The sequence below is a fragment of the Panicum virgatum genome, chromosome 9K (assembly GCF_016808335.1).
Source record: "Panicum virgatum strain AP13 chromosome 9K, P.virgatum_v5, whole genome shotgun sequence".
Taxonomy (NCBI): domain Eukaryota; kingdom Viridiplantae; phylum Streptophyta; class Magnoliopsida; order Poales; family Poaceae; genus Panicum; species Panicum virgatum.
In genome coordinates, this window is record NC_053144.1 from 6,550,247 (window position 1) to 6,578,024 (window position 27,778).

Sequence of the window (27,778 nt, forward strand, 5' to 3'; positions counted from 1 at the left end):
AATAATCATTGGTTCATAATGAGATTGTGGCTTTCCAATCATGAAATACGTAGTACGATTTACGCCGGGCATCCGCGTCCTTAGGGATGAAAGTATGGAAAGGGAAAATCCCGTACCAACCGACACCGTATACCACATATACCGATCAAATACCGTTTTTACAAGAAAATTCGAAATTCGGGAAAAATCCGGAAAAATCCGGTAAATACGGAAACGAAATCGGGTGAAGCCTTTTCCCGACCGAATCTTCGGTTCCCGTTTTTTACTCGGGAATTACCGGATTCTTCCCGTTTCTTCCCGTTTACTCATAGGTTCAGTAATGTCGCTGGCTCTCAGTCTAATTTATTAGCTCACAAGCGCGTCCTGTATTGCTCCGTGGCCAAGGCGGGACTAATCGTGGTGCGCTTCTGCTGCTAGCGCCGTGCGCTGCACTGCCAGCCTTGCTGCCCCGGCTGCCCACTCCTGCATGCAGTTGGACCAGTGGCCACGGCCTGCTAGCCACACTAGGTAGTACTCAAAAGCTATGGGCCAAATAGCTGGGCTCGTGGTATGGTTCAGGGTCTATGCATAAGTATTATACTGCTATAACAAAGGAAATATATGTTATGATAATTTAATATGTATAAAAGGTAACATTCGTAGTTATATCGATTCGTCTAGTGCCGATATGCATGACAATAATTTGAACCATGTCTGATGTATATCATATTCTTTTCTTTAATTGTTGTATCATATTCTTATGCCCTAACCTGTGAGCACTAATGCCCTTGCTATGTGAACTCTATTGTGGTGTTAATTTATTTACTTTGGACTATGGTACTATTTTCCTTTATATTATGTATGGTTGTAACCGTTGTGTCAAGTCAAACATTCGAAGGGGTTACATAATTCGTTATTCCCGCTTTTGAGTACCGATTTCCGACCGTTATCGACATGATTCCGATCGAATTATACCGTTTCCGATATCCCGCATAACCGATTTTGTTTTCCCGACCGAGCTTTCCCGTTTTCGTTTCCGTTTCCGAATAAAAATGTGAAAACAAAAATGGTTAGGATATTTTCCCGACCGATCCCGACCGTTTTCATCCCTCCGCGTCCTGGTCCTGTGTGCGGCGGGGAGTGTACTACTAACGACCCTCGGGGCCCGTACGACGGCGGCGGTGCGTCGGCTACCGAGTACCGACGCATCTTATTGGTCGCGCGCGCGGCAGGATGAGGAGGAGAGGCGCCCGGCGAGCGTGACGCCTCGCGTCGTGTGCGGCCAGGAGTTGGAACCTTGTGGTGTTGACGTGTCGAACCTCCGTGGAGCGCTCCGCGTCTTGCTTGTGAGCTCGAGTGCGCCTCTCAAGCGTGGATCCACACAACAACAGTACGATGTGTGGCTGTTGTATACGGAGTCTCCAGTGATCTCAAGAAAAACTCGGCTGTCATTTCGAGTAGAGTTGTATAGGTCTGTAGGATACAGTACTTTGCGCGCGACTTGGCGCGCCCTTATTTTTTTCTCTAAAAAGATAATCAAGTTCAAGGAGTATTTATTTATAATAGACCGGTCTGCAGCATTTTTTGTTTTCCTTGAAAAAAGAAGATTAACAATGAAGATACATATATGCATATAATAATAGTATTGAAGGTTGCATCTATTTGTTTTTCCCCCCTACGTGGCATATAGTAACAAAGTCACTATGTTTAAACATTTTATTGGTCATCGACAAATTAAGCCAGAATTTTTTTGGAGCCTCTTGTTGCTTTCACAGAGCAAGTGCTGCATAAGAACTCCTACAGAAGATTTCAGTTTTGCAGTGTAAGTTATCGGTTCAGCTGACATTTATGAAATATGAACCAGAATAAGTTTGGTGCTTACCTTTGGTAGAGTTAATTATGTTAATATTCTAGGATGTGACATGATTCGGCTTCTGTTTTGTTGCAACAAATAGTGGAACCACATTGCTCCTTGATCTGAATGGTAAGAAGTATACTTTGCTCTGTAGAAATTTTGTGGCATCATTTGAATCGAAAATTTTCTTGCCAGTATTCCAAGACGTGTAAACCATTTGACCACAATATAATGCATAGGGCATTAGCAATTGCAGTATAAAGGAGTTTTGGGCCCTTAAACTAAAAGATCCTCGCAGGCTTGGTACAGACAAAGAGACAACCTACAACTATGGAATAGCCGAATAGGAGGTTTATCTTACTTACCTGCAACTATAGCGTTGGTTCTTGCAGACCCTCTGATCGAATCATTTTAGAAGCGAATGAGATTTCTTCTCCTAGAAGCAGTAGTGGAAGGGGAAAGTTAGAAAATATATCCACGAAATGGCTGTGCCAAATAGGCATGAGACCAATCTGTTGGTGCTACGCTTGAATTGCTGATCGAGCTGCATACATCAAAATAAAGTAGAAGTAATTAATTTGGTTCGCTTGCAATACATTTTCATAAATGTTCAGTTGTCATAATGTATCCAAAATTAGATACATGAAATTCAATAGAACTAATATTTCGTTATTGTCATCAGTGATCAAAGTAAAAGCTGACTACCTCATCTGCTAACTTCTGAAGGCTCCTAAGATACTTAGCCAGCCGCATTTATCTTGTTGATAGCTCCCCTCTACCAGAGAAATCAGTTCTACTTCTATGTAGGGCTCTGGCACCATCCACAACCATCGGAGCAAACATGCAGAAATGGAGCTCCATTTTAGCGATACTAGGGATGGGAACCATGTGTTGGCAAAAGGTAAATGGAGTTTAATGTTTGAATTTGTGAATTATTAAGATGTCAGGATGCCAATATCTAAATGGCTTTATGACAGGATCAAGGAACCTGACACATGCCTCGTTACTTTCTGCACTAGCACTGCCATACAAAATGCCTTGTTACTTGCTACAGTAGCATCATCATACAAAAAAATGCTTTCTCATTGAGCCGCACCATCAGAATCCTCCTATCTAGAGCAAATGTAGCAAATTTGACCTGCCCCACAATATATCATTTTGAATAGTACAGAAGTTTTGTCCAATGAAGAACCCATGTAGGCTTTAGTAAGCAAACTAATGTAGATAAAAAAAATGCTTGATAGGAGGTGAAAATATATTTCAGCTTCTATTGTTGAATGCTGATATGCATCTTAAACTCCATTGTAATGCAATAAAGATATTTAGTTCATCAACTTGTAGCATGGAAGATATGTCACTAAAAGCAGCGAATCATTTGCTAGGTTGAACCTAAGATGCCATAAAGAGAAATAGAGATATTCCTCAACTTCGTAGGAAACATATAGCAACAAGATCAATCAATAAACAATTAATAATTAAATCGAACAAACATGTGGATAGAGGTCTAAAGGTCCGAGAAGTGGTTGTCAATCAAAAGTTTGTTTTTATATGTAGGTTAACCTATTCGTCTAATAAAGTGTTAGGTGTCAAAAGTAGGAACAGGGACAGAGAGAAATCAAAGGATGGACATGAACTCACCATAAGCAATGTATCCATAAGTCAGAAGGGAATTCATCACTCTATAAATAAGTACCAATCCAAATCTGAAGGCACAGCAGAACATCCTTTAATCAGACTTTAGCACTTGCATTAAGGCAGGACATACTACAAACATTGGAGGGGCGAAAAAGGCGATAAGCAAGCTACAACAGAAATAACCAAGCTTAGTGAGACCAAAAGTATATGGTTAGTCAATGGTCACTGTCAATTGGAACAATTAATTCATAATCTCTAAGGGAAAGCTGAACATTGGGAAAAAATTAAAACTATCAAACTAAGAATTGCTACATGTCTGTGTAGTAAGAACATTGTTACTTCATGTATGTAGTAGGTTATCTGAAGGCTTTAATGCTTCGTCATGGTGCTGACATACTCCTTTGAAATCAAAGATTCAGAAACCAGAGGAAATTTCACTTACGCTGCCTACTTTGATCCAAGTAAAAAATAAACAGCTCTTACATGACATTTTATCTCATATGATGATCCCATTCCCACTGCATATTCTAATGGTACTAAATTGGAGAGGATGAGTAGCAGAAAGGGTAGAAGGATTCTGAGCCGAGGAGGTCACACCACACAAAGGCAAGGCAACAGAAGGGGTAAAACTGATGCTGCTAGGGGGCCTTTAGTAATGACAAAAGAACAGAATCGAGGCATTGAAACCAATCTATGAATCTATCAATCCATGGTGCATGCACTCTCATGCATATATCCGTGAGGATTAAGTAGTGAATCAGGACATCGCAGCTGGGCAAGGATTGAGAAGCTTTCGGGTACTTGAACCAATGGCTGCTCCAGAGAATGGCAATGCACAGCCAAGATTACCTTACAAGCATTTCGTCAAGCAGCTCCTGGGCGTTGGTGCCTACCTGTCCGGCGCGTTCTACGCCGGCTTCACCCCCGTTCTGACGTTTCTCTGCGCGGCCGGGACACCGTTGGTTTCGCCGGCATGAAAATACAGATTCCCATCAGCCTCGGCCTTGTCTTCCTTAGTGGGCGTGAGGGCGAGCTCTAGCAGCGCGGCTTCTTCCACGGTGGCCTTGGCGAACGGGAGGAACACGCCACCGTTCCGCTCGCTCGCAGCGGCATCGAACATTCCGAGCATGCCAGTCAACAGCGGGTGCTCTGAGCTCTCCTTGAGCAACTGTGACCCCCCAGCGCCGCGGCAGAGGCGATAGGTTAGCCTCCGGCACCACCGCCATCACTATGAATGTGGGGAGAAGGGGAGGTGGGTGCGTGCTCCGAGGCAAATCAGAGCTCGGCGACGCCCCGCGTCTAGCCATCCGCGTTGAGCCTCCGTTAGCGTGGTGCCGCTGCCGCGGTCACTCCGCACCTCACCTCGCCGGCGCCGTTGCATGCTTGCTGCCTGTAGGCGACGGCGGCGGCGATGTCCATATCCTCCTCCCTGTCGCGACGCGGTGGGCCGGGAGGCGGAGGGGGACCGGGGCGCGAGATGGTGGGGAGCAGCTTCCTGGGAGGCGGCGATGACCGGATTGGAGGTGGTGGTGGCCGTGACGCTAATCTGGGGAAGGTGAGAGGGACAGTCTTCCTTCCGGCCCCGGGCATCGATATCGCTGCCGTGGAACTGCAGGCGGTGGCGGCAGTGGCGAGCGGCCCCGGCGCTGAATACGGGTCGCCTACGGGTGCTCTATCAACTCACCTTCGTCGTCCACCAGGAGCATGGTCGAGGGTCCTGGTCCTGCCGGATGCTTCGGGAGACGCGGAGGGAGATTTTTTACCGCAGTCGGGTGACGTGCACCAGACGATGCAGATCGAACGATCCATATTATTTTTACTATCGTGGACTACCTCAGCTTGCCCGGAATGGTGCACAAATGACATATAGAAACGAGTACTTTGCGCGCGCCTTGGCGCGCCCTTGGTCACTTTAATAATTTTACGATAATATCATTAGCTCTACTAAGTCATATCTCTAGGCGTGAGAGGTGAAACAATTTCTTAAAAAATGTAGGCAGTAATTAATAATCCGTTATTAGCATCTCCTTAAATATGTAAGATAGATTAGGGGAAGTGGATAAAATAAACGGCAAAAAGCTAAAGAGAGCAAATGGACGCCTAAATTCTGTAGTCTAAAACATCATTGAGATCTGTTACTAATCACAATTAATTCCGCAAACAAATAAAACGGAAAAGCTTGTCATGTCTAAAATGTAATACAAATGGATGCCATTATCAAGCCTTCTCTTCGGTGGCAACAGATGCAAAAACCTAGCAGAAGTATACAAAGAAATTACCTAATCTGACCTGTGCTGAATATTTTCAATGTGGAACTATATATTCTTAGCAACAAAGTATATATGTAACAATTGCTTTTTATTTACCTCAAATTGGGGCATGGAGACATTTCCTAGAATGAGTCTCTTGTCGTTCCATTGTCATGACCATCTGATGAAGGTTCAGGTTAATATTACAAACAAAACTACAAAAAGGATCAAATTGTATCCACTAAAGAAATTTCAATTCAACATTTTGGATGTTTATTAGGACACTTTGTCACTTTAAACTGAGGTTTAGTATTATATTATGTCATATAAATTGGCCTATTAAAGCAACTAAGTCTTGCAAATTCATATTATACTATAATATTTGTAGGATACTATAATCGATGAAGAGGTAATGTTCATGGAAATTCATAATCTGAACCAACATTGATGTGCTTTTTTAACTGGTATTAAGTCCATTCTTGTTCTACACTATTACTATAGAACTTTGTTGGAGTAGCAGCATTGATAAAGATCGACTATATTCGGTAATGGAACAAAAATGTGCAATTGTTAGTATTTTCAATAGCTATATGATTATCCGATCTTTTGGGAAGGATAATACTGCATTCTGTCACAAAGCAGTCGATTAATTGCATTATACTAATGGCAGAAAAAGGCCATAGTATGATATTGACATGATCAGCAGAAACTATCACAAACTGCGACTCATTTATGCATAAGAACTAACCTTTTTTTTGCGAGAACTAATACAGCACAATGGGTATGGGGCAAATCTGATTGATCATTATGATCATTAAAGCTTCCTTCACTCATTCCATACACTTCTTGATGACTCTTTGATAGTTGATTGGGTAGGTAGGGAGTCGTAATCAGGCATTCGATGACCAAATGTTGGATCATTATTTTGCCATTTTCTGCAGTGGGACACAACATATAAACATAGCATTAGCGTTGTATGTCCATATATTATTAGGCATATATAATAGTACAATTATTTGTACAAAAGCGCTACTGCTTATTATATCTCCAGCATAGGCAGTGTTGAAGGTAAATTCCCTGGGATGGTGAATGGTTGTTCCGCTCCTAACCTGCAATCATTGCAATTTAATTCGAATTAGTGATAAGTTGGTGTTAATTCCAAGGTGTCAAGGCAGGAGCAGATGTAGGCAACCTTTTTCCAATTTGACTCAGTGCTCTAGGCACTGGCATAGTTTTACAATGGCCTTGTTTGTGATGGAGATAGAATAATTGTTTTTATTTTCGTCAAAGTGAACCATGTAAGCATTTCATCCCAGGAGTCCCTTGTTGTTCCGTTGTCATGATGAAGCTACGAATTTTACATCTTATATCCAACCTTTTAAGAAGGAAAACATTGTATTGTTTCCTGCAAGAAGAGCTTTGTGGCAAAATACAAATTATAGACTGAATGATAGAGTTCAATCTAATTCTAAAGTGGCTATAACAGGTAGAGTAATTGATGATTTATTTGTTATTACCTTGGGGAGTGCAGGTATTTCTGTTTTTTTTTCTTTGCAAATAAAGAAAGGGAGAACATCATTCACCATGAATAATATTGCTTACATGAGATTGTTTTTGGGAATGTCTGACAGGTAAAAGTGTGAGTATTAATAGAAAACAAATACATAGGTACATACTTGTTTTTCGTTGGATGATATATTTTGCTTGGGACTGCATGGCCTTGGCTCATATATGCAGAATTTACTATCTTCATAGAGCTGATGTTTCCTAATGTAAAACCAATTATATTCTCTTTGTTGTATACATCTGAGGCGGAGTTCCTCGTGGACCAAAAAAAAAAAAGGTAATTCATGAGGACTTGCAGGGGGCTTATTTTTTAAGGTAAGCTAGAGGAACCTTACCAGACATGTATAAAATGGAGAATCCAGGCCAGGAGCTAGCTGATCACATGTTTGAAAGGACATATCATTTCCATTATGTGCATCTCTGAAATCAAATTATTGTATAACTTTGTTACCTCTTTGGAAAGAAATGGCTTCCATATTAAGCATTAAAGGAAAGCTATTAACACGCTATCAGAAGGTGGTCATACCTTTGATCGAAGCCTGCTAATGCCATCATTGTTTCATCGGTCAATGTTGGCTTATCGTTCTGCTTGTTCTTCGCCACCATTGATCGATCTCTGTTGGGAAATAGGTTATAGGTTAACTGAAAGTTTGGACATTGATAAGCAAGCAACTCCTTAGTGGTGGCCATAAAAGAAATGCCAGCCACTTAAAAAATTTATCTCCATGGTTAGAATCTCTCCAAGTTTCACATTGCTTGTTTTGAGTTTCACAGAACAGGAAGAAGCTTGTTCACTTGAACTGTTACAAATTTATTTTAACCATTGCAAAGATTAGACAACATGTTAATCTGCACATTTCAACTGGACCTCTCAAAAAATAAGCACCAGAAAATGATATCTCCCTGGTCATGGAAACTAAGGACAGAGGCAATGAATGTAAGTAGCAAAGCTGAAATCAAAGCTGATAGGCAAAAAATGCATCACACTTGGAATTAGGAAGAAGCTATGTAAAACAAATTTTAGACTGAATAAATCGCTTAACCATCATTGACCTGATTTAGGCTTACACATTATGGGTGTTCTGGGGTTGAGGCCAAGATTGGATGGGATTTTGGGGTTCGAAACAGACAGTCTCCTGTAGTCAAGCCATTTAACTCTGTGGCGCACTAGCAAACTTGCCTGTTTGCATCTGAGTTAGCCAACACTGTAACTAAAAGGAAACCCCCTTTAGACTTATCTAGAAGTCATGGCCTGCTAATGAAGTTGCAAATTACGCAATGGAAACCTTTGCAATGCATAAGAGGACCACTAACTACATTATCAAATTCCATAAATGAGCCTAGGGATTAGAACTTATACTAAAAGCCCTAGTTAAATTTGAAATGGTAGTATCAGGCCCAGGTTCAGAGATATGGACTCTTACATTGGTTGAGTATGCAGTTCCAAGAACAAAGCTTATGAAAAGAGCTCAAAACAGAGGTCGCGATCCAACAGCCCATCCAAGGCTACAGGCCTGTAATATAAATTGCGCATGCTGTCAGTCTGGTAGACTATGGCCGAAGAAATTCAGAATAGTAATTATTTAATAAAGGTCCTGATCAATATTACCAGAAATCTACAAACCCATTAGCATAAATGATCACATCTTATAGTTTTGTATAAGTAACTAAATGGAGATCTTGGAACTACAGTTTTACGATACATATTCATAATTCATTAGAAGTCGAAGTTTGCTCAATCTCACTAGCTGAGACTGAGCACCAATAATCAAAAGACTAATACTCAAGACTTTAACAAGAATACCCAAAAGGGGATATCACTTAGTTTGGGACACCACTTTTAGATATTTCAGGTTTTGGATCTATGTAACCTGCAAAAGAGAAGTGAAAATAAAACATGGCTGAAGTTCCAATTTCTTCCATACTGAAAGAGCATAGTTACCATAGCAGCAAAGACCGATACTATTGCAACCCCAGTTGCAGAGGCATATTCACCGGATGTTGCAGTGAATTCAAAATACCTAATCTATCTCAATGTCGAATAACTTGTTCAGTCCAACAATATAAATGTTCATGAGAAGAGCTGCTACCACTGCCTACATAAGAGAACAAATGCAGCAAAATGAAACCATACATTTTTTTTATTTGTACAAGGAGAGCGATCTTCAAAGTTTTACTACCTCCAGCAAACCAGTGAGTAACAAAGGAGATGTATCAGAAAAGCTCTAGATAGCTAGAAGGGAAACTGAGACTATGCTTAATGCCTACTTAAACTAGAAAAATGGCATGGATCAATAATGGGACAAGGGAAAACAATACAAGCAAATGCTAGATTCATCAAAAGATGCTGCACACTGGAGATTCATCTAAATGCATAAAAAATAGAAACGTCTTAACTGTTTCGGTGACAGTACGTGGCCGGGAAAATCTGTAAAACGCTTCTAATGAAGATGATATTGTCCTCCAGATGCTTGCAGAATCATGTGCTTCAGTTAGCGTCATTCTCAAACTGAATAAAGAATTCAGATTTCAATTGTTTTTTTTACGACTTTGTTCTCTACTGTGAAGTATCTGGGAGTTAAGATATTAGATACTGTAAGTGTCAACATAAAAAAAAGGTAATACAAAGTATTCAAGGGTTTATTCATTAGTACCACAAATCGTAAAATGGGAAAGTAATGACAGCAATGTAACACTGCAGAAGTCAAGGACAGGAAGAATTGAAGAATGGAAGAAGAGACGGGGAAAAGAGAACAGCAGGGAGAATCACGATTTATTAGATTCAGATTTGCGAATCAAAACCCACAGAATTAAGAGGATTTGACACTCTTCATTTCCTAAAAATCATGGAGATGCAGTAAGTAAATCAAATCTATTGTAACCAATGCAAACGCACATGGGAAATCGCCTGGCAGCCATTCTGTGGAAGAAAGGGAGCGGAGGCAATGTTGCGCACGCGCCGCGGCCGGGGCAGGGACAGGGACGGGCGGCCGCCCCCGCGCGCGGAGCTCGGCCATCGGCGACAAGGGCAGGGATGCGGGAGCCCACCGTCGGGGGCGGGGCCACCGCTCCGCTGCAACCCGCGCCGCCATGGGCTGGCCTCCACCCCGCCCGCCGCTCGCCGCCGCAGCCTGTGCGCCGCGCGGCGCGCTTCCGCCCCGCGCGCGCGGCAGTTGGACATGGAGCCGAGCTCCCCGTCCATCGGAGCAGAGGAGGGCCGGGACGGCCACCTGCCCAAGCTGCCGGAGGAGCAGAGGGCGGCGGGCTCTGCTCCGCCGCGGCGGAGAGGGCCCAGCACGGCCGGCCGCCGCGCGTCCGCTGGCTCGGCGCGGCGCCTCCGCGCGCCGCCGCCAGGCCCGACGGCCGCGCGTCTGCTGGCTCGACCCGCCGCTACTAGGCCTGGCCGCCGCGAGCCCACGGCCAGGGGGGAGCGGAAGCAAAGGAGGCCAGGGGGAGCGAGTAGGAGGCATGGGGCACTGCGGCTCGTCGGCAGCCGCGGAGGGAGGCATAAGGGCGGTGCAGCGTGGGGAGGGAGGGAGGGGAGGGAAGGCCGCGCGTTGGAGGCTGGGGAGGGAGGGAGCACCCGGAAGCCGGCCGAGCTCGAGCGCCGAGGAGGGGGGGCGCGGATCCGCTGCCCAGAGTTCCGAGCTCGGGCCGCCGGATCCAGACACCGCCGCTGGAGCTCAGGCTGGAGCTCTTGCGAGCGCCTCCACTAGATCCACGCCGGAGGGAGGGAGCGAGGGAGGCGGCGCCGGGGACGGCGGCGGAGGCGTGGCACCGGGGAAGGAGGGAGGCGGAGACGCGGTCGAGAAGTTTCTAGTAGCCAGAAGTGAGACATCGGTAGGATGTGTCGTGCACCACGCGATGCGCATCGATCGGTCCAAATTATTTTTGCTATCGTGGATGGTCTGGGAGGCCGCGGAGCGCTGCACAATTAATATATAGAAACTAGTGCATGACGCGCGCTATCGCGCGCGATCCTGCCAAATTTGTATCAATTTTTTGAAATAAAGGTGTTAGATTGGGTGTATTAATTTATGAACGCGGAAATCGTTTGTTGGTAACATGGTGGATGCATAATTCGTAAGTGACAGAACATGATTACATTTTGACAATCAGGCGCGCTCATGCAGGTGATGTTTCATAAAGAGCTTGTATAAGTTCTTTTTTCTTTTTTCTTTTTTAAAAATACAGTGGAGATGTTGTACGGGTTTAAAATTAAATTATTTTGAAATAATTGGATTGCATAGAAATGCCACTTAAAAATCTTATTAATAAATAAGAAAGTTTCTTTGAACCAAGATTTGAATGACCAACATAACCCTCCAAAAGCAAAATACTCAGATTATATTATAGTGCCGTAACGGGAGATATTATTGAAATTTAAGTATTCCAATAATCCACACCAAATTATCATTGGAGATGGCAAGGCAATCCAGTGAACCAGCATATTTCCTTGGAGAAGCCATTCCATATTTCCTTGCACATGTTGGACAACCTCACATACAGGGTACATCGCCAGCATCACCGAATTAATGGCGTAGGTGACGGAGTTGCTGACGGGTGCCCTTGCTTCCCATGCCGGCCTTGTAAACGACCGTGTAGCACAAGAGCAAGAGCTCGCCGCGATGGAGAATAGTAGGATGGACAGTCAGCTGCATCTACAAAATTACCTCCTGCACATGGTTGGAGATGCATGAGCAGTGGGGGCCTATTTGCAAATTAATGAATAATGAAGAAGAATTTTGAAATTTCACTTGAACTCTACTAATCATTGATTTCACCAGCCAGGTAACATCAGAGCAATTGATTGCTCGTCATCAACAACCCAAGCTGGAGGTTGATAAGACAAGCTTCTCATGCTTGCGTTGTGATGAGATATATAAGTTAAATTTCCATATCTATGTCAATACATATCAAGTTGGTTATTTCGAAGCCATCATTTGTCCATTGTCCGCCATACTTAGCACCTCGATTATGTAGTGACTATAGATAAAGGGCACAAAACTGAATTTGTGAACAGGGAGCATAGTCTAACTCATAGTTTTGCCACCAGACAACACCATTTCTTCTGGTGAACCAATTTGGAAACCGGAATAAGTTTACATTCCCTAACCATTGATCAAAATTTTTCATAGGTATAGGACTTGTCACTGGGAGCTGAAATGACGTCAAGTCATGTGGTTATACGTTCTGAACTCGTAACAGACAATACAATTATTTTATACTGATCAAGCTCGATAAATAATTGAAATTTCATAAATGCAAGCACCTTGGATTGGGAACAACAAAATTTGAGATTCTAGCATTCATGAGGTGTAGCATTTAGCACAACAAAAGACATGGGATACTAAAACCGAAGTTATTATTGATTGAAATTTGTTTCAGTTTCACCTCTCAGGACAAACATGAATGGCTTCTGTTGCACATTGCAAATCAGGGTCAAGGTGGCTCACCATGGCAGGATGAAGTAGTGGTAGTTAAACACAAAACACAAAGAAGTAGGGCTGAGGTGCAAGAAAAAAGTAAATTTGTCTGGCAGAATCGACTAATACCTCTTCGGACCTCCTGTTCTTAGCTCGCTGCAGAGCCACCATGAGCCTGAATGACCATGAGGATGGCTGGGATAGCAAACCCATTATTGCAGGCCGAGGACTGAGGTACAATAGTCATATTTATATCAGTATCGAGTACTTTGATTGCTTATGAAGCATTAAAAAAATCATTATTGCGGGCTACTGGTATGGACTGAAAATTTTCATGAATATAGGAGCCACTACTGACGAATATAGGATCCACTACTGGTAGTAACCATACAAATTTAATTGTAATTAGGAAGCTAGTAGTACCAACAAAGTAAAATAAGTGGCTCGTGGCTCACCTCGACCAACTCCACAATGGTATATGTGATGGATGTTGGCAGGTAATGCTAGGTGCAGTTCCCCTGGGTGACAACCTGCAGAGGAAGGAACTAAAGATGGTATTAAAATTTATCAATAATGGTAATAACCAGCTCATTAAGGTGAATTCATTTGTGTGCAATGCCAGATGTCTACCAGTCAACCCCAATTTGATCTGCACACTTGGTAAATGACCCTCATGGCACATTCATCATAACATAATAATTTCCTGTGACTCAGAGACTTCTCAAATCATCACTAAGAGAACTCTACATTGGTTCTTCGTGTATGGCCAGAAGAAAAGTGTTGACATACTTTCCATGTAATAACCTTTAGCAACCACCTGACTCGATCACAGAATGGCATACCTGCCCAAACAATCGATCTCTACCATTGCCTGACGTTAGAATATAGTATCCAGCACAAAAATTTAGAGTCATGCGCGATGGAAAACAACCACCCTGACTATTCAAAAAAAAACAAGGGAGCATTATATGTTACTTTTGGCAATCTCGAATTCACAACTCTTTGTGTTCTAGTTTCAGTTTTTTTTATGGAACACAGTTTCAGATAGAAAAGAGGAATATATTCTCATGAGAAAAATTACAAAATAGCAACAATAAAAAAGGAAAGATCTGACTGACCTCTTGTTCCCAAGCAATGTAGACAGTCATGAAAATTTCTTATCCACGATCAAGAAAGATATGGAAACAAGAAAGTCATTTCCAAATGATGTATAAGTGTGATCTGGCCCTGCAAAAGTGTCCTAATCCTTTCAGTTTCTACATCTTCCTATTATTCAATTGTTTGATTTAGTCAATAAAACCTAAATTTAACAAATCTATTTGTCCATATAGAAATCAAACCAGCATTTCATCACATTGGTATTCAGAATTTAAGATCTGAAGGAGTAAAAGTGAAAGCACTTTTTTCCAAGCAATTTCACTGAATGGAGGCCTAGGAGATGTCTCAGCTGAAGGATAGGGCCGGGATGCAAACTGATGAAGTTTCTGAACGAGGACTGCAAACCTGGCAGCAGACAGATGAAAAACCGTATGAACTGCACACCGGGGACGGGCGAACAAGATCAGCACCACATCGATCCAACACTGCATACCAAAAGGAGCATCGATAGAAGCCGGATCCAACATAGGGATAAGCTAAACCTGGCTTGAAAAGAGGCGCAGGGGAAGAAGTAAAGTAGATATAGAGATCAAGAAAAAGAAGCGGCCACTGTGGAAAAAAAATTGAGGACGAAGTAGAGCAAGGGCCAACCTGACTATGACTGACGAAGACGAACAGACTATTGGCACAGCAATGTATCCCTTGTGCGGTTCACCTGTGCGGTTGTGAGGGTGAGGGGGAGAGAAATAAGGTCAGTAGCAGGTCTCCAAGAAATGCATTGGTGGTAGGAGAGAGAGCCGCAGGCAGGCAGCGGGCAGCCGGAAGCCTCCGCTGCCAGGAGCCGGCCGTCGCTGCAGCTGCTCTCGAGCTCGAGTAGCACCGCCGGCGGAGGGAGCCTGGGAGGGGGTGGACGGAGGCTGCACGGCGGCGCAAGGCCGAGGAGAGCAGGGGAGGAGGGCGCGGCCGGAAGAGGGCCGGAGCCGGCGTGCGGCATGGCTGGCGGGGCGGTTCTTGGGAGGGAGGCGCCGATGAGGGAGGGCCAGCGAGGCTGCTGCCAAGCCGCGCCGAGAGAGAGCAGGGGCCGCGGCCGCCGCGCGTGCCCGGCCCTGCTCGCCACGGCTGGCGCGAGCGCCGGGAGCAGGGCCGTTGCTGCCCCGCGCACGAGAGAGAGAGAGAGGAGGAGATGGAGACGAGCCTGGCCGGATGCCGCCGCCGCGCACCTATTTTGCCACCGGTGTCGGGGAGGCCATCGCGGACGCCTTAGCCGCGCAGCGATCCGCGGACCCCGTGCCGCTCGGAGCAGGGGAGGGATGGCGCGGAGGGCGCAGGGGAGGCCACCGCACCTCCTCATCACCCGCCGACCCGGCACGGAGGGAGTAGGGGATGCCGGAGGCCGCGCGGTGGAGGCTCCGCCCCGCTGCAGCCGCCGCAGCTGCCCTGCCGCGGGATCTGGCCGGCGAGCTCATGCAGCGTCCCCGACGCGGAGAGGAAGGGAGGGGCGGCGCCGGGAGGAGGGAGCTCCGGGGAGGCAAGGGCCGGAGAGGGAGGAGCAGTGGAGGCACCGCCGCTGCCGCCACTCAGCCCCGCCGGAGAGAGAGAGAGAGGAGAGTGGGCCGGCGCCTTCTGCCCGCCGAGCCGTCGGGAGACGCGGCCGAGCTTCGCCGGACGATTAAAATCCAACGGCGACTAATTTCTAGACGACGTGGACAGCCTCCCTGTGCGCCGTGGGAACCAACTTTCATATCTAGAAAGAATGAGTGGTGGTTTGTTGAAATTGATCGTGACAGCAAAACAATAGTTGATCAACATCGGTGCCGTTTGGATAGAATTCTAGATTCTAGACTAAATCTGGATTCTGCTGTTTGGATATCTATATTCTAGAAGTTGATTTTATGGATGTTTATATATACATTCCATTTATAATCTTATTTTCTATTATGTTACCACCAAATGCAGCACTTATCGTCAATGCAAGCGTACGTTAATATGACCATATCACTTCTCATCAACGCCTGCATTTCGAGATAGCAAAATCCGAAAGTGCATCGGTATGGTCGCACCCACATCCACATTCACACATAAGCAATATTTGTCCGTACAAACACCCTCTCACAAACACTAGTCATCACTATGAAACAAAGCATTCGCGATAGAATCTCAAAAGGCATTCATGTCAACATCCTCATGCTGGGGTAGGGACGGTGGTACGTACCGCCTGGGCGCAGATGAGCGCCCCATAGATGGCCATTCAGGCCGCCCGGGCCTAGCCCTAGCCCTGGCCTGCCTTTTATTGGGCCGGGCCTAGCCCGACCCTATATCCCAGCGGGTCGTGCCGTGCTAGCCCACGGGCTCCCCCAACGGCCCTGGCACGGGCCCACATGTATGTTTTGTGTCGGGCCAGCACGAGATATCCTGACCCTATAGCAGAGTTCAGGCCGACCGAAAACCCATCAGAGACGGGAGGGACGGGGAGAGGGCGGCGGTGGAGCGCTGAAGGCGGAGGCAAAGGGCTGAGGCGATGAGGTGGCGGCGGCCGGCGCCGCAGAGACGAGGAGGTGGCGGCCGGTGGGGCAGAGACGAGGAGCTAGGCGGTAGTCCGGAGTCGCGATCTCGGCTTCTCGTCCTCGCCCTCTCACCGTCTCGCGGTCACGGAGAGCCGGAGACGAGGACACCAGGCGGCGTCAGGGCGAGCAAATCGGGGACGGCGGTCGGGGGCTAGGGTTGGCCGGTTGGTGGAGCGAGGCTGCGGGAGAGGGGGGTGCTGCCGCTTATCGCCGCTATGCGGATGGGGTCGGGGGCCAGTCGGGTGGGGGTTAGGGTTTGCCCTTTGGGGCGGCCCGCAAATATACCCGCTTGGACAGTGGGCTGGGTGGGCTGGGTGACTGCTGGAGTTAGCGGGCCACCATCGGGCCGGCCTGCTAACTCCGTGCTAGGCCGTTAAGGATGGCAACGGGTCGGGTTCGGATCGGGTGGAGTCTCCGTGCACCCAAAACCGAAACCCGAAATCGAAACCCGAACCCGAACCCGAAACCGATTCGGGTGGAAATCCATCACCAAAACCAAACCCGCGGATACCCGAAACCCGAATGGATACCCGAAACCCGCAGATAAATATACACATATTCACATGAATAAACAAGATGCAACAAATAATAAATATTTTCATGACTCAACTTTCAATAAATTTAATAGTCTAAATAAACAAATTATCATTAACATATTATAAAACATGAGTTTTAATTCCAAATAATTTATTTCGGATATCCATTGGATATCCACGGTTGGAAACCAAAACCCGAAACCGAACCCGAAACCGAACCCGAACCCGAACCTGAAAACCGTGGGCGAAAAACCAACACCAAACCCGAAACCCGAAAACCCGAAACCCGCGGATACCCGCACCGAACCCGATCCGCTGCCATCTCTATAGGCCGTGCTAGCTCACGGGCGGGCGTGACGGCCCAAGCCCGGGCACGATAGGGAGCGGGTCGTGCTGTGCTTGGGCCGGGCTAAAATTGTCGTGCTTCGGGCGGGCCAACGGGTTGCGGGTTGCAAGGACAACTATAGAGCGCCCTCTACCCAAAAGAGCGGCGATGACGAGGGTGTGCAGCGATACTGCCGCCCTGTTGAGCGTCTGGACAAGGGAAGCATGCATCGGGACAATGCCTGGGGGCGGGGATGGCTGTTGGCGGCGCGACGCGGTGAGAGATGGGCGGGGACCACGTGGGAGAGAGACAAGCGGAGAGATGAAGTGACACGAGGATAAGGCCGAGATGCGAGGGTAGCATATTGATCATAATTTCTCCGTCAAGATATGGGTAGAAAGGTAATTTCTCCTTGCCGTAGCTGTCAGAAGCCCCTCCCTTCCCGCTTCTTGGATTCAAAGAATCCCACAATCTGGATTTCAGAATCTCACCCAAAATCCAACCCATTTGGAAGCCCAGTTGATTGTGGATTTTGGATTCGCAAAATCTAGAGGTGTTCTAAATGGGCCCATAATTATTGCCAGCTATCTAATGGTTGTCATGAGCTAAGTAAAATTCAAATTGGATTGGTATGAGAAGTTCAAGTTGAACTTGTATGATAAGTTCAAATTGAACTTGTGCTCTTCATTGGGGTCTATAAAAGGTGAGGCCCCCCTTTGGGGTTTGATATATGGTGATTAAGCTAGCTACCAATCAGTTGGACATGGCAACATCAGGAAGAGCTTCACCGCCACCTACATCTACAGAATCAAGCCTGCATCAAGCAGGCACGAGGACTCCATCGACCCTTGTGGGTTCTTCATTGAACAAAGGTATATCGTCATCAATTTCTATGTGTTCTAGCCTTGAGCTAATGATCCAACAAGTCTAGCAGGTATGTGTGTAGGATTGGTGTGCGCGCGATATGAACCGATACCACAACTGTACTCAAACGAGAGGTGTCAACAAAAGTTGATGTGTTGAACTTGTTGTGCCCGCGGTGGGTGTGTCAGTATATTGGCTTAGAGATAAAAATGGTTGGAAACAATCGGCAAAAGGCTATACCTTTTTCACTTTCACATTTTTTCATCAGAAACAAGTATGATATGACGTTGTAGGAAACAAAAAATGACATCAGTATTATGGTAATTTCAGAAATAAGAAAATACGATTGAGAACATCGATAATGATCGAAATCCATGGTAACGGCATTTTAAAAATGATAAATATGTCAAACCATAGAGCACAACACTAACTATATGACTTGGAACATTTCATACACAAGTACTGATGGTTAAGATATTAATCTAAGTATCTATCCATCCATAACATTTCATAGTACTAAAAATTTAGATATTAATCTCGCCATCCATAAAACTATCCATAGTCCCATGAATCCACATCGCTAGGTTGTGATTTAGGTTAAAATAAATGAGTTATGACTCTCTAAAAATATAGATATGACATTCTAAAAATATAGATAGCAGGGTATGCTGGCATTGTACATGAATAAAATATTTTTATCGGTAGAATACCAGAAAAATACGATATTTCTCGAAAACAATGCGAAAACTTCAAATCATTTCCGTTTTCACTTTCTTATTTTTCGACCATTTTTATTTTTATTTTTCGATAATTATTTTTATTAGCGTTTAGCCTTAAAAGTCGATAAAATCTAAAAATAATCATCGAAAATCGGAACTTTCGTTTTCCTTTCATTTTCATCCCTATGTGGGCTGGGTTCATGCGAGCGAAAGCGGGGGAAAGCGTACAACCCGGCAGGTGCATTCGGCCCTGGGCCTTTGCTGTTGAATTTGTGATGCGCACACTAGTCCGGGCCGCCAGTGGTGGGGTTAGCTGGGGAGCTAGGCCGGACCTGAAATGGTTATCATTGGCGAAAGCTTCCATTCCACAAACAGGCCTCACACGGGCGCAGCACAGTGTGCGCTTGCTTCGCTTTGCGGAGAGAGGCTGGCTGGCAGTGGCAGCCACTAGAAAACGACCAGTAGAGAATCAGGAACCGCAGAACTTTCTCCAAACAAACAGACAGATAAATGATGACAACGTCAGCATGGTCATCAGTTCATGGAATGAATCACGCGAGGCGGCGAGGGGCCTCGCCTCACAAGCTTGTCCCTCTTGTCGATGAAACGAGACAAACACAGACAGGCTGCTGCTGAGCGTGCAGTGCAGCGGTAGGGAAACGAAAACTGGAACAAACTGAAGAGTCGTTTGTCTCAGCTCCCTCATTTTGTTTACCCTTTTTTCTTTTCGCTTGCACAAACTACTAGCTTCCATTGCCTGCATCACCATACACTCATACAGCACCAGCACTTTACTTGTCCAGAAAACAACATGATAGTAAAAAGACATACTCTCGTAAAGGATCTTTGAAATGGGAAAAACAAATAAGAAAAAGGTGCTTTTGAAACCATGCCAATGAGCTCTATGAGAAGAAACTCTCACGAAAGAGGGAGAGTCATTTCCAGCCGTCGGAAAATAGGACAAAAATGGGTTTGGAAAAACAGGACGATTCTCGGCCGTTGAAATGGGGGCACAAGGATACAAACTCACACAACGGCACATCATGAGCCACGCGCCCCCCCACCGGTGTACCGGGCCCTGACGTGGGGCCACACACCAGTGGCACAACACGTGCCCTGCCCCGCACACCTGCAGTGGCCCGGCACGGCAACGGAGACGGGGGAGTTATTTTAAGCGCCCCCCTCGTTTTTCCACTGCCTCGCGAACTAGTCATCGCATCGCATCGCATCGCATCGCCCGCATCGCGCTGCGCTCCACTGCACACGCGCAGCAATGGCGACGAACGCCTCGGCCTCGCCGCCGCTGCAGCTCGCCACCGCCTCCCGCCCGCTCGCCTTCGCCGCCGGGGCCGGGGGCGGGGGCGGGGCCCTCCTCGCGGGCGGTTCCGGCGGCGGGGTCGCGACGGGGCGCGGTCGAGGGCGGGCGCAGCGGCGGGTGGTCGCGGCGCGGAGCGTGGCGAGCGATCGGGACGTGCAGGGGCCCGTGTCGCCCGAGGAAGGTACGTGGCTGCATCCCCCTGCTGGCTCCGACGTCTCGGTTGATGGTTGGGTGGCAATGCGGTTCGAATTGATGTGGGTTGCTGCCGATTGCGATAAGGGGGTGTGATCCTTGCGCGGCGCGGGTGCGTGCGCTGGCCTTCAGTGTGTTTTACGACCGTGGTGAATTGCTGATGCGAGTGGTTTGTCTGCGTTAGTGGTGGTTCTGTGCGCGAGCATTGCTAGATTAGTTGCAGTTCGTATTCTAGACGTTCGCTAAATTCGCGAATGAACTTTAAAATGTCTTCTCGTAATTCAGTAAAACTGGGGCTGTTCTGACGGTCCTGCATCGAACAGTCGAACAGCGTTGCAAGTTCAGGTAATTTCTGGGTGGTGGGTTGAGATCAAGCTCTAGTTTGTTTGCCCGATAATCCAGTATACATCAAACTACCTTAACTAGCAGAGTTGTATACATATTTAGGCTGAAGGTATTTGAGACACTGATTAGATTCCAGGATCAGTGAATCAGACAATAAAAAAATGATCAATCAGTTGAGGCAGAATATTCTGTGATACTCTGTAGATATAACTAGTTGATGTGGCTACAAATAAAGTGTAGCAAACCTTGCCCTTGAATTTCTTTTTCGCGACCGTGCCTGGGCACGTTTTTCATTAAAAGGGTGAAGAAAAGTCACAAGTACAGCACCGGGCATTGGATCATAGGTCCAAGGCCCTAAAAGAAACGGTAAGTAAATATTACACAAGAACCAAATGGCGACCAAGAGATCTACCCAGCTTAGCAGTAAAGGAAGTGATCGACCTAAGTCCTAAGGTCAGCCATTCCCCAAAGAGCCGCTTGATCCTCCAAATCCGAAATGATCTCAGACACTGTCCTCAACTGATGATCAAAAGTCCTTCTGTTTCGCTAGATTTTGGTAGCTTTTTACGAGCACACGACCACCACGAAGCAAGATCAAAGCAGCTACGACCAAGACTTAAGCGCACCAAGACTCTGCACCAGACTTCCCTTGCCAGGACACAACTCAGCAACAGATGTGTAACAGTCTCTTCCTCTTGCAAGCAGAGGATACACTTGTTGTTGTCCTGAAGGCCATGGCGCTTTCTCCTTGATGCAATCAGTAACGATCAAGTAGAACCAGCCACAAAAAGAATTTGCATTTACCGGGGGCTCGTATTTTTTCAGAAGCGCTACTGGTATTTGAATTTCGATTATACATATATTTGTTGCAGGTGATGGGGTTATATATGTGCCATATGCAGGTTGTGGTGCTATAATTTTCACAAAAGTGCAATACTTGGGTGCTTTTCTTTTAATTGGACATGTAAATTTAATACCATGTAGGATAGATTTTAAAGTTCTAAAATTATGGTCTTGCAATACAGGGCTTCCAAGTGTGCTAAATTCCATGGACTCATCTTCCATTGCATCAAATATTGAGCACTATGCAGAGTTCAAACCCTTCTTCGCTCCAGAGCACTTGTCGCCTCTGAATGCTTACCATGCAACTGCTAAAAGTGTCTTTGATGCACTTCTGATAAACTGGAATGCAACATATAATTATTACGACAAAATGAACGTAAAGCAAGCATATTACCTGTCCATGGAGTTTTTACAGGTGCCGCAACCTTCTTCCTACCTCATTATTTATCTTTTGCTAATTGCATCCTGATGTCAATTGGTCATTCGTATAATGCATGCAGGGAAGAGCTCTCACAAATGCTATTGGCAATCTAGAGCTAACTGGTGAATATGCAGAAGCATTAAAACAACTTGGACACAACCTAGAGGATGTTGCTAGCCAGGTAAGGTTTGTTTAAGAGACTTGCTTCAGTCTGTATCGAAACATTGCCATGCACTTTCGCTATTCCAACTACCCCCAACACGTTTATGATTGGTTCCCATTTCCTATAATTTGGCGTGTTCAACTGTTCTTTTTGTAGCTTCCACAACATGTCAGTCTATAAAATTTTTTTGAACAAAGATGCCTAAAATGCTCTGCGTTTTCTTAATTTTTGGATATGTTGTATTTGCTGCGAAACAGGAACCAGATGCTGCCCTTGGCAATGGTGGTTTGGGCCGCCTGGCTTCTTGTTTTTTGGATTCTTTGACAACATTAAATTATCCAGCATGGGGATATGGACTCCGCTATAAATATGGCCTCTTTAAGCAGCTCATAACAAAGAATGGTCAAGAGGAGGTTGCTGAGAATTGGCTAGAGGTACCGATACAACTTCTTATCTTTGTACATCTTGAGCTCCAGAGGTTGATTGTGTTTGTTAAAAATTCAAAATACGTAACTATTTATAGATCTGCCTGTTAGCTTCTTATGCCAATAATGACTGCATGTTATATTTTCCAGATGGGATATCCTTGGGAGATAGTAAGAAATGATCTCTCCTATCCTGTGAAATTCTATGGTAAAGTGGTTGAAGGCACTGATGGTAGGAAGCACTGGATTGGAGGAGAAAATATCAAGGCTGTGCCTCATGATGTCCCAATTCCTGGATACAAGACTAGAGTTACTAATAATCTACGTCTTTGGTCAACAACAGTACCAGCACAAGATTTCGACTTGGGAGCTTTCAATGCTGGAGATCATACAAAGGCATACGAAGCTCATCTAAATGCTGAAAAGGTGTAATTTGTATAAAATTTCCTTTGGAGTAATTAATTCTCAGCAAACTAATTTTTGAAGGCTTAAAGTGTACAGTTGCACTATAACCTCTTAATTTGGCTTTAAAAACTGTCTAGCATGTCGTTTCTTTTACATCTTGCTCTTCTTGATGCCACCTTCTGTTGTAACTAAATCATATACTGTTTATCTATTGGCATTCCTCATCTGCATAAATCCAAAGTAGATGGCAAGATTTGGTTCCTGATTCCCGTACTTGATAGCACGTGTGTTTTGTGTTTTGTGTTTATGTTTGAGTTTGTCCTTGCATCTTTGATAACGTTTTGTTATATTTTTCGTTATAGTAGTGTTATGTTGTGCTATTGTACAAGTCATGTCTTTATGTGAGCTTGGACAGTAGTCATTATATGTAAATTATGTCTGATTTACTGGTTTTCTTGTCATGCCAGATATGCCACGTATTGTATCCAGGGGATGAATCACCAGAGGGGAAAGTTCTCCGCTTGAAGCAGCAGTATACATTATGTTCAGCCTCACTACAGGATATTGTTTATCGTTTTGAGGGCAGAGCTGGTGATTCTCTCAACTGGGAGGACTTCCCCTCCAAAGTTGCAATACAGATGAATGACACTCATCCAACATTATGCATTCCTGAGTTAATGAGGATACTGATTGATTTTAAGGGATTAAGCTGGGATGAGGCATGGAGGATTACTGAAAGGTATCCGCTTGCCAAATAATCTGATCTTGAGATTTAATTAAGATCTCAATACAAATTACACCATGATCTTCCTGTTCTAATTATAATTAACTTATTTAATTTCCCCATTTGTCTTCAATCGGTGCTGATTTCCTAATCATTTCCAGAACCGTGGCATACACTAACCATACAGTGCTTCCTGAAGCTCTAGAGAAATGGAGCTTGGACATAATGCAAAAACTTCTACCTCGACATGTTGAGATAATAGAAAAAATTGATGAGGAGGTATTGGATGTGCAGAAAATGCTTATGCAAATTATTTCTTGCTTTTTAAGTTGACCTACAGTTCTTTTTCATCTTTGATTGTAACAGTTGATAAACAACATAGTCTCGAAGTATGGAACTGCAGATACTGCGCTATTAAAAAAGAAGCTGAAAGAAATGAGGATTCTGGATAATGTTGACCTTCCAGCTTCCATTGCCCAACTATTTGTTAAACCTAAAGCAAAAAAGAAATCTCCTACTAAATCAAAGAAGAAATTACTTGTTAAATCTTTGGAGACTATTGCTGAAGTTGAGGAGAAAACCAAGTTGGAAGAAGAGGAGGCAGAAGTTATGTCTGAGATAGAGGAGGAAAAGATTGAATCTGAAGAAGTTGAAGCAGAAGAATCTGAAGAAGTTGAAGCAGAAGAAGAAGATTCTGAGGACGGGTTAGATCCATTTGTAAAATCTGATCCTAAGTTACCAAGAATTGTCCGAATGGCAAACCTCTGTGTCGTCGGTGGACATTCAGTAAATGGTGTAGCCGAAATTCATAGTGAAATTGTGAAACAGGATGTGTTCAACAGCTTTTATGAGGTATCAAACGAGGTTTTGAATCTTGTCTCTCCATGTTCTTATGATCATTTTGGACCCATGCCATTCCTCATATGCTCTCCTTTTGGTGTTTATTTGGCAGATGTGGCCAACTAAATTCCAGAATAAAACAAATGGAGTGACTCCCAGGCGTTGGATCCGATTCTGTAATCCTGAATTAAGTACAATAATTTCGAAGTGGATTGGGTCTGATGACTGGGTGCTTAACACTGACAAACTTGCAGAACTGAAGAAGGTATTTCCATCCAGTAATCTATTTCCTTTTTCAATTTGCTAGTAATTTACAATATGCTCTGAGTTTTCTTGTTGCATATGCTGTATTTTGTTCTAACAGTAGATTATCCTGTAACAGTTTGCCGATAACGAAGATCTACATTCGGAGTGGCGTGCTGCTAAATTGGCTAACAAGATGAAGGTTGTCTCTCTTATAAGGGATAAGACAGGGTACATTGTCAGTCCAGATGCAATGTTTGATGTGCAGGTATATTTCTGTAACAGAATATCAGGGCTATCATATGGACTGGTGGTGAAGTTCATGGTTGTAGTGGTTCAAGTCATTAGTTCAAGCCTGAACCCGGACCCTTTTAGGTTTGCAAATGCTTATAAAAAAAGCATACATCATTTGTTGGTTGACTTAAGGTTTCTCATCTGGATTTCTTAGGTGAAAAGGATACATGAATATAAGCGGCAGTTGCTAAATATCCTTGGAATCGTCTACCGCTACAAGAAGATGAAAGAAATGAGTGCAGAAGAAAGAGTAAAGAGGTTTGTTCCAAGGGTATGCATATTTGGTGGGAAAGCATTTGCAACATATATACAGGCAAAAAGGATTGTTAAATTTATTACAGATGTTGCAGCTACTGTGAACCATGATTCAGACATTGGAGATCTGTTAAAGGTAACTTCATCTCTTCTTAATACCACTTGCTATATTTAATTTCCATCTTCTGGTAATATCCATAATCCATATGACTTCGACTAATTATCTTGTTGCTACCAAGAAGTAACACCTACTATCATGTTGATGCTTAACCACACTACTTGAAACGGACAACTAATGACCATAGTGTTGACAGTCGAAAGCTCTGAGAATTTTTGTTTTGTTTCCAGGTTATATTTGTTCCAGATTATAATGTAAGTGTTGCTGAGGCGCTCATTCCTGCCAGTGAATTGTCCCAGCACATCAGGTAATAATCTAGCCATTAACATTCTACAAATAGACACTAAGACACAAAGGACCTTTACCTAAATTAGTTGAGATTGAAGTTTTCATGTGACTTATTGATTATCAGAAATGCTGTCACTGTTTTTTGTTTCTGTCGAACATGTGCTTTTTTTAACCTCATTATCATTCAGTACTGCTGGAATGGAAGCTAGTGGGACAAGCAACATGAAGTTTGCAATGAATGGCTGCATTCTTATTGGTACTTTAGATGGTGCGAATGTGGAAATCAGGGAGGAGGTTGGAGAGGAAAACTTTTTCCTTTTTGGTGCAGAGGCACATGAAATTGTGGGTTTGCGGAAAGAGAGAGCTGAGGGAAAGGTACTGCACTTGTTTGTATACTGATCCCTTTTGTCAAGCTAGTGAAGATCTTTCCATCTAACTATTTGCAGTCCACATAGTGCACATCAATCGAATTAATAATTTTACCACTTCTTTCCACTTGTAGTTTGTTCCTGACCCAAGATTTCTAGAGGTTAAGGAATTTGTCCGCAGTGGTGTCTTTGGGACTTACAACTATGATGAATTGATGGGTTCTTTGGAAGGAAATGAAGGTTATGGACGAGCAGATTATTTCCTAGTTGGTAAGGATTTCCCCAGTTATATTGAATGCCAGGAAAAAGTTGATGAAGCTTACCGAGATCAGAAAGTAAGTTCTCCAACTAACGCTGTTTATTTTCTTGGTTCTGTGAGATGATTAAGCAAACTTCTAGTCTTCTGATGGTTTATATGTAGTGTTTCACTATAGCATGACCAAACTAAATTGTAGCACCGGTTTCTATTAATTTCAAACTACAACACTTTCCAATGAGTGAGATGGTTGAAATTCTCATGTTAGTAAAGGTTATAATTAGAGTTCTACAGAATTGTTTCTGAAAAACATGAAAGACACTACTCTGTCATGTTTTTTTTTCCTGCTAGCTAAGGCTTCTGGAGTGAGCATATCATCAGATTGGGCACATTTCGCATCATTGTTTAGGCTGGAGAGTTTAGCATTTAACTACACTATGCTGTTTAAGTGTGGTCGTGCTCTTTCTTCATCGTACTTTTTGGCATTGCCTTCTAGGCACCAACTCATGTATTTGTACTCCTCCCTGCAGCTATGGACAAAGATGTCTATCCTCAACACAGCTGGCTCATCCAAGTTCAGCAGCGATCGGACAATTCATGAGTATGCCAAGGATATCTGGGGTATCAGCCCTGTCACCCTTCGCTAGAGACGGGGGTGTCAGGCTATAAGTGGCTTCTGTCTCCATTTCCGGCAGCCGTCAGGATCAAAGGAGCAATTGGTCATAGAATTTGCCTCAGCCCCCTCCCCCCACCCCCAAGCAGTCAAACGAAGGCAAGATGAGGCATAGATAAATAATGACGGGACTGTGCTATGCATGATAGTTCCATCTATTGTGTAATATACTATTGTCAGTTGGTCAGTACCTTAAAAGCTTTGAATTTGGGTTTTGCCGTGTATATCCTTTAAATAAATAATGCTGGGGCAGGAAGACCATCCATCATTTGGCTCGCTGCTGATCTGGTGACGTGTAGTGTAGAGTAGTTAGCCCATTGGCCATTGCCCCATGGAGCTTCCTGCTGAGGTTCTCTCTATTGTATTGGCCTTTTTCGTAACGAAAAGGGCGGGAAAGTACAGGCGACGCGAGTGCTGGTGGGGTGACGTCGCCAGATTCGCCACCATTCATGGGCAGATTGGTGGGATCCTGCAGTGTGATCTCTTCATCGTGGCAGGGATCGCGATCTCTAAGGTGAGAAGCAAGGGATATACGGGGTGATTAGATAGGATCAAGGATAGAATTGACTTTGCTTAAATAATAAATCTGTGGTAGTACGTTCGAGCAGATAGGATGCGGAATAGGGGTGAGACACGAAAGCTATGGGCACCGACCGATTTTGGATGCACCGAGGGCCAGATCATCATGATACTATCTAACTCTGTTTACACTTAGTTTTTTTTTTGAAAATCTCTGTTATGACAAAAGGTATTTTATTTATTGCAGAGATTATAGATGTTCGTAAACTAAA

The 27,778-nt window shown here is 44.5% G+C and overlaps 2 protein-coding genes and 3 long non-coding RNA genes across 21 annotated transcripts; 1 reads left to right on the forward strand and 4 right to left on the reverse strand.

Annotated features, from left to right (window-relative positions):
- Window positions 1-1,512: 1,512 nt before the first annotated feature.
- On the reverse strand, window positions 1,513-5,205 carry LOC120649704. 5 transcript variants are annotated; one of them, XR_005665351.1, is made up of 4 exons: window positions 3,473-5,204; window positions 2,540-2,645; window positions 1,862-2,378; window positions 1,513-1,776 (listed from the first exon to the last, which is right to left on the reverse strand). It is a non-coding gene; the product is annotated as an uncharacterized LOC120649704 (long non-coding RNA). The 5 variants fall into 5 exon arrangements; XR_005665349.1 differs by having other exon boundaries at window positions 1,513-2,270; window positions 3,473-5,205; XR_005665347.1 differs by having other exon boundaries at window positions 1,513-2,378; window positions 3,473-5,205.
- Window positions 5,206-5,464: 259 nt separating this feature from the next.
- On the reverse strand, window positions 5,465-9,290 carry LOC120649703. Of its 8 annotated transcripts, none has more exons than XR_005665346.1 (11): window positions 9,227-9,290; window positions 8,709-8,798; window positions 7,811-7,900; window positions 7,620-7,704; window positions 7,395-7,538; window positions 7,236-7,267; window positions 6,911-7,123; window positions 6,752-6,827; window positions 6,467-6,653; window positions 5,836-5,899; window positions 5,465-5,722 (listed from the first exon to the last, which is right to left on the reverse strand). It is a non-coding gene; the product is annotated as an uncharacterized LOC120649703 (long non-coding RNA). The 8 variants fall into 8 exon arrangements; XR_005665345.1 differs by having other exon boundaries at window positions 6,911-7,135; XR_005665344.1 differs by lacking the exon at window positions 7,236-7,267 and having other exon boundaries at window positions 6,911-7,135.
- On the reverse strand, window positions 9,291-11,413 carry LOC120647664 (skin secretory protein xP2-like). The gene is made up of 4 exons (XM_039924536.1): window positions 11,390-11,413; window positions 10,181-10,674; window positions 9,682-9,793; window positions 9,291-9,380 (listed from the first exon to the last, which is right to left on the reverse strand). The coding sequence occupies exons 1-4, from the start codon at window positions 11,411-11,413 to the stop codon at window positions 9,306-9,308; spliced, it is 705 nt and encodes a 234-aa protein (XP_039780470.1). The 3' UTR covers window positions 9,291-9,305.
- Window positions 11,414-11,602: 189 nt separating this feature from the next.
- LOC120649705 lies at window positions 11,603-14,991 on the reverse strand. 6 transcript variants are annotated; one of them, XR_005665357.1, is made up of 5 exons: window positions 14,460-14,991; window positions 13,829-14,350; window positions 13,166-13,645; window positions 12,840-12,939; window positions 11,603-11,960 (listed from the first exon to the last, which is right to left on the reverse strand). It is a non-coding gene; the product is annotated as an uncharacterized LOC120649705 (long non-coding RNA). The 6 variants fall into 6 exon arrangements; XR_005665355.1 differs by lacking the exon at window positions 14,460-14,991 and having other exon boundaries at window positions 13,166-13,240; window positions 13,341-13,645; window positions 13,829-14,453; XR_005665356.1 differs by lacking the exon at window positions 14,460-14,991 and having other exon boundaries at window positions 13,166-13,240; window positions 13,829-14,453.
- Window positions 14,992-20,016: 5,025 nt separating this feature from the next.
- Window positions 20,017-27,263, forward strand: LOC120649706 (alpha-1,4 glucan phosphorylase L isozyme, chloroplastic/amyloplastic-like). Its single transcript, XM_039926575.1, has 15 exons — window positions 20,017-20,315; window positions 21,697-21,929; window positions 22,015-22,116; window positions 22,356-22,532; window positions 22,674-22,949; window positions 23,396-23,667; window positions 23,814-23,931; window positions 24,019-24,504; window positions 24,605-24,757; window positions 24,875-25,003; window positions 25,184-25,420; window positions 25,633-25,709; window positions 25,879-26,065; window positions 26,193-26,393; window positions 26,845-27,263. Exons 1-15 carry the CDS (start codon window positions 20,090-20,092, stop codon window positions 26,959-26,961), a joined length of 2,991 nt encoding a protein of 996 aa, XP_039782509.1. The 5' UTR covers window positions 20,017-20,089; the 3' UTR covers window positions 26,962-27,263.
- The last annotated feature ends 515 nt before the right edge of the window (window positions 27,264-27,778 follow it).

Bases quoted from the DNA above. Each gene is read 5' to 3' on its own strand.
- LOC120647664 (XM_039924536.1), bottom strand. From the start codon at position 11,413: ATGAGCGCGCCTGATTGTCAAAAT. The intron at 9,794-10,180 runs GTGCGTTTGCAT...TTCTTTATTCAG, and splicing joins GCTGCCAGGCGATTTCCCAT to TTTGAGAATGACGCTAACTG. The intron at 9,381-9,681 runs GTTAAGACGTTT...TCTCTTATGTAG, and splicing joins CACGTACTGTCACCGAAACA to GCAGTGGTAGCAGCTCTTCT.
- LOC120649706 (XM_039926575.1), top strand. From the start codon at position 20,090: ATGGCGACGAACGCCTCGGCCTCGCCGCCGCTGCAGCTCGCCACCGCC. The intron at 22,533-22,673 runs GTACCGATACAA...TATATTTTCCAG, and splicing joins TTGCTGAGAATTGGCTAGAG to ATGGGATATCCTTGGGAGAT. The intron at 26,066-26,192 runs GTACTGCACTTG...TTCCACTTGTAG, and splicing joins AAGAGAGAGCTGAGGGAAAG to TTTGTTCCTGACCCAAGATT.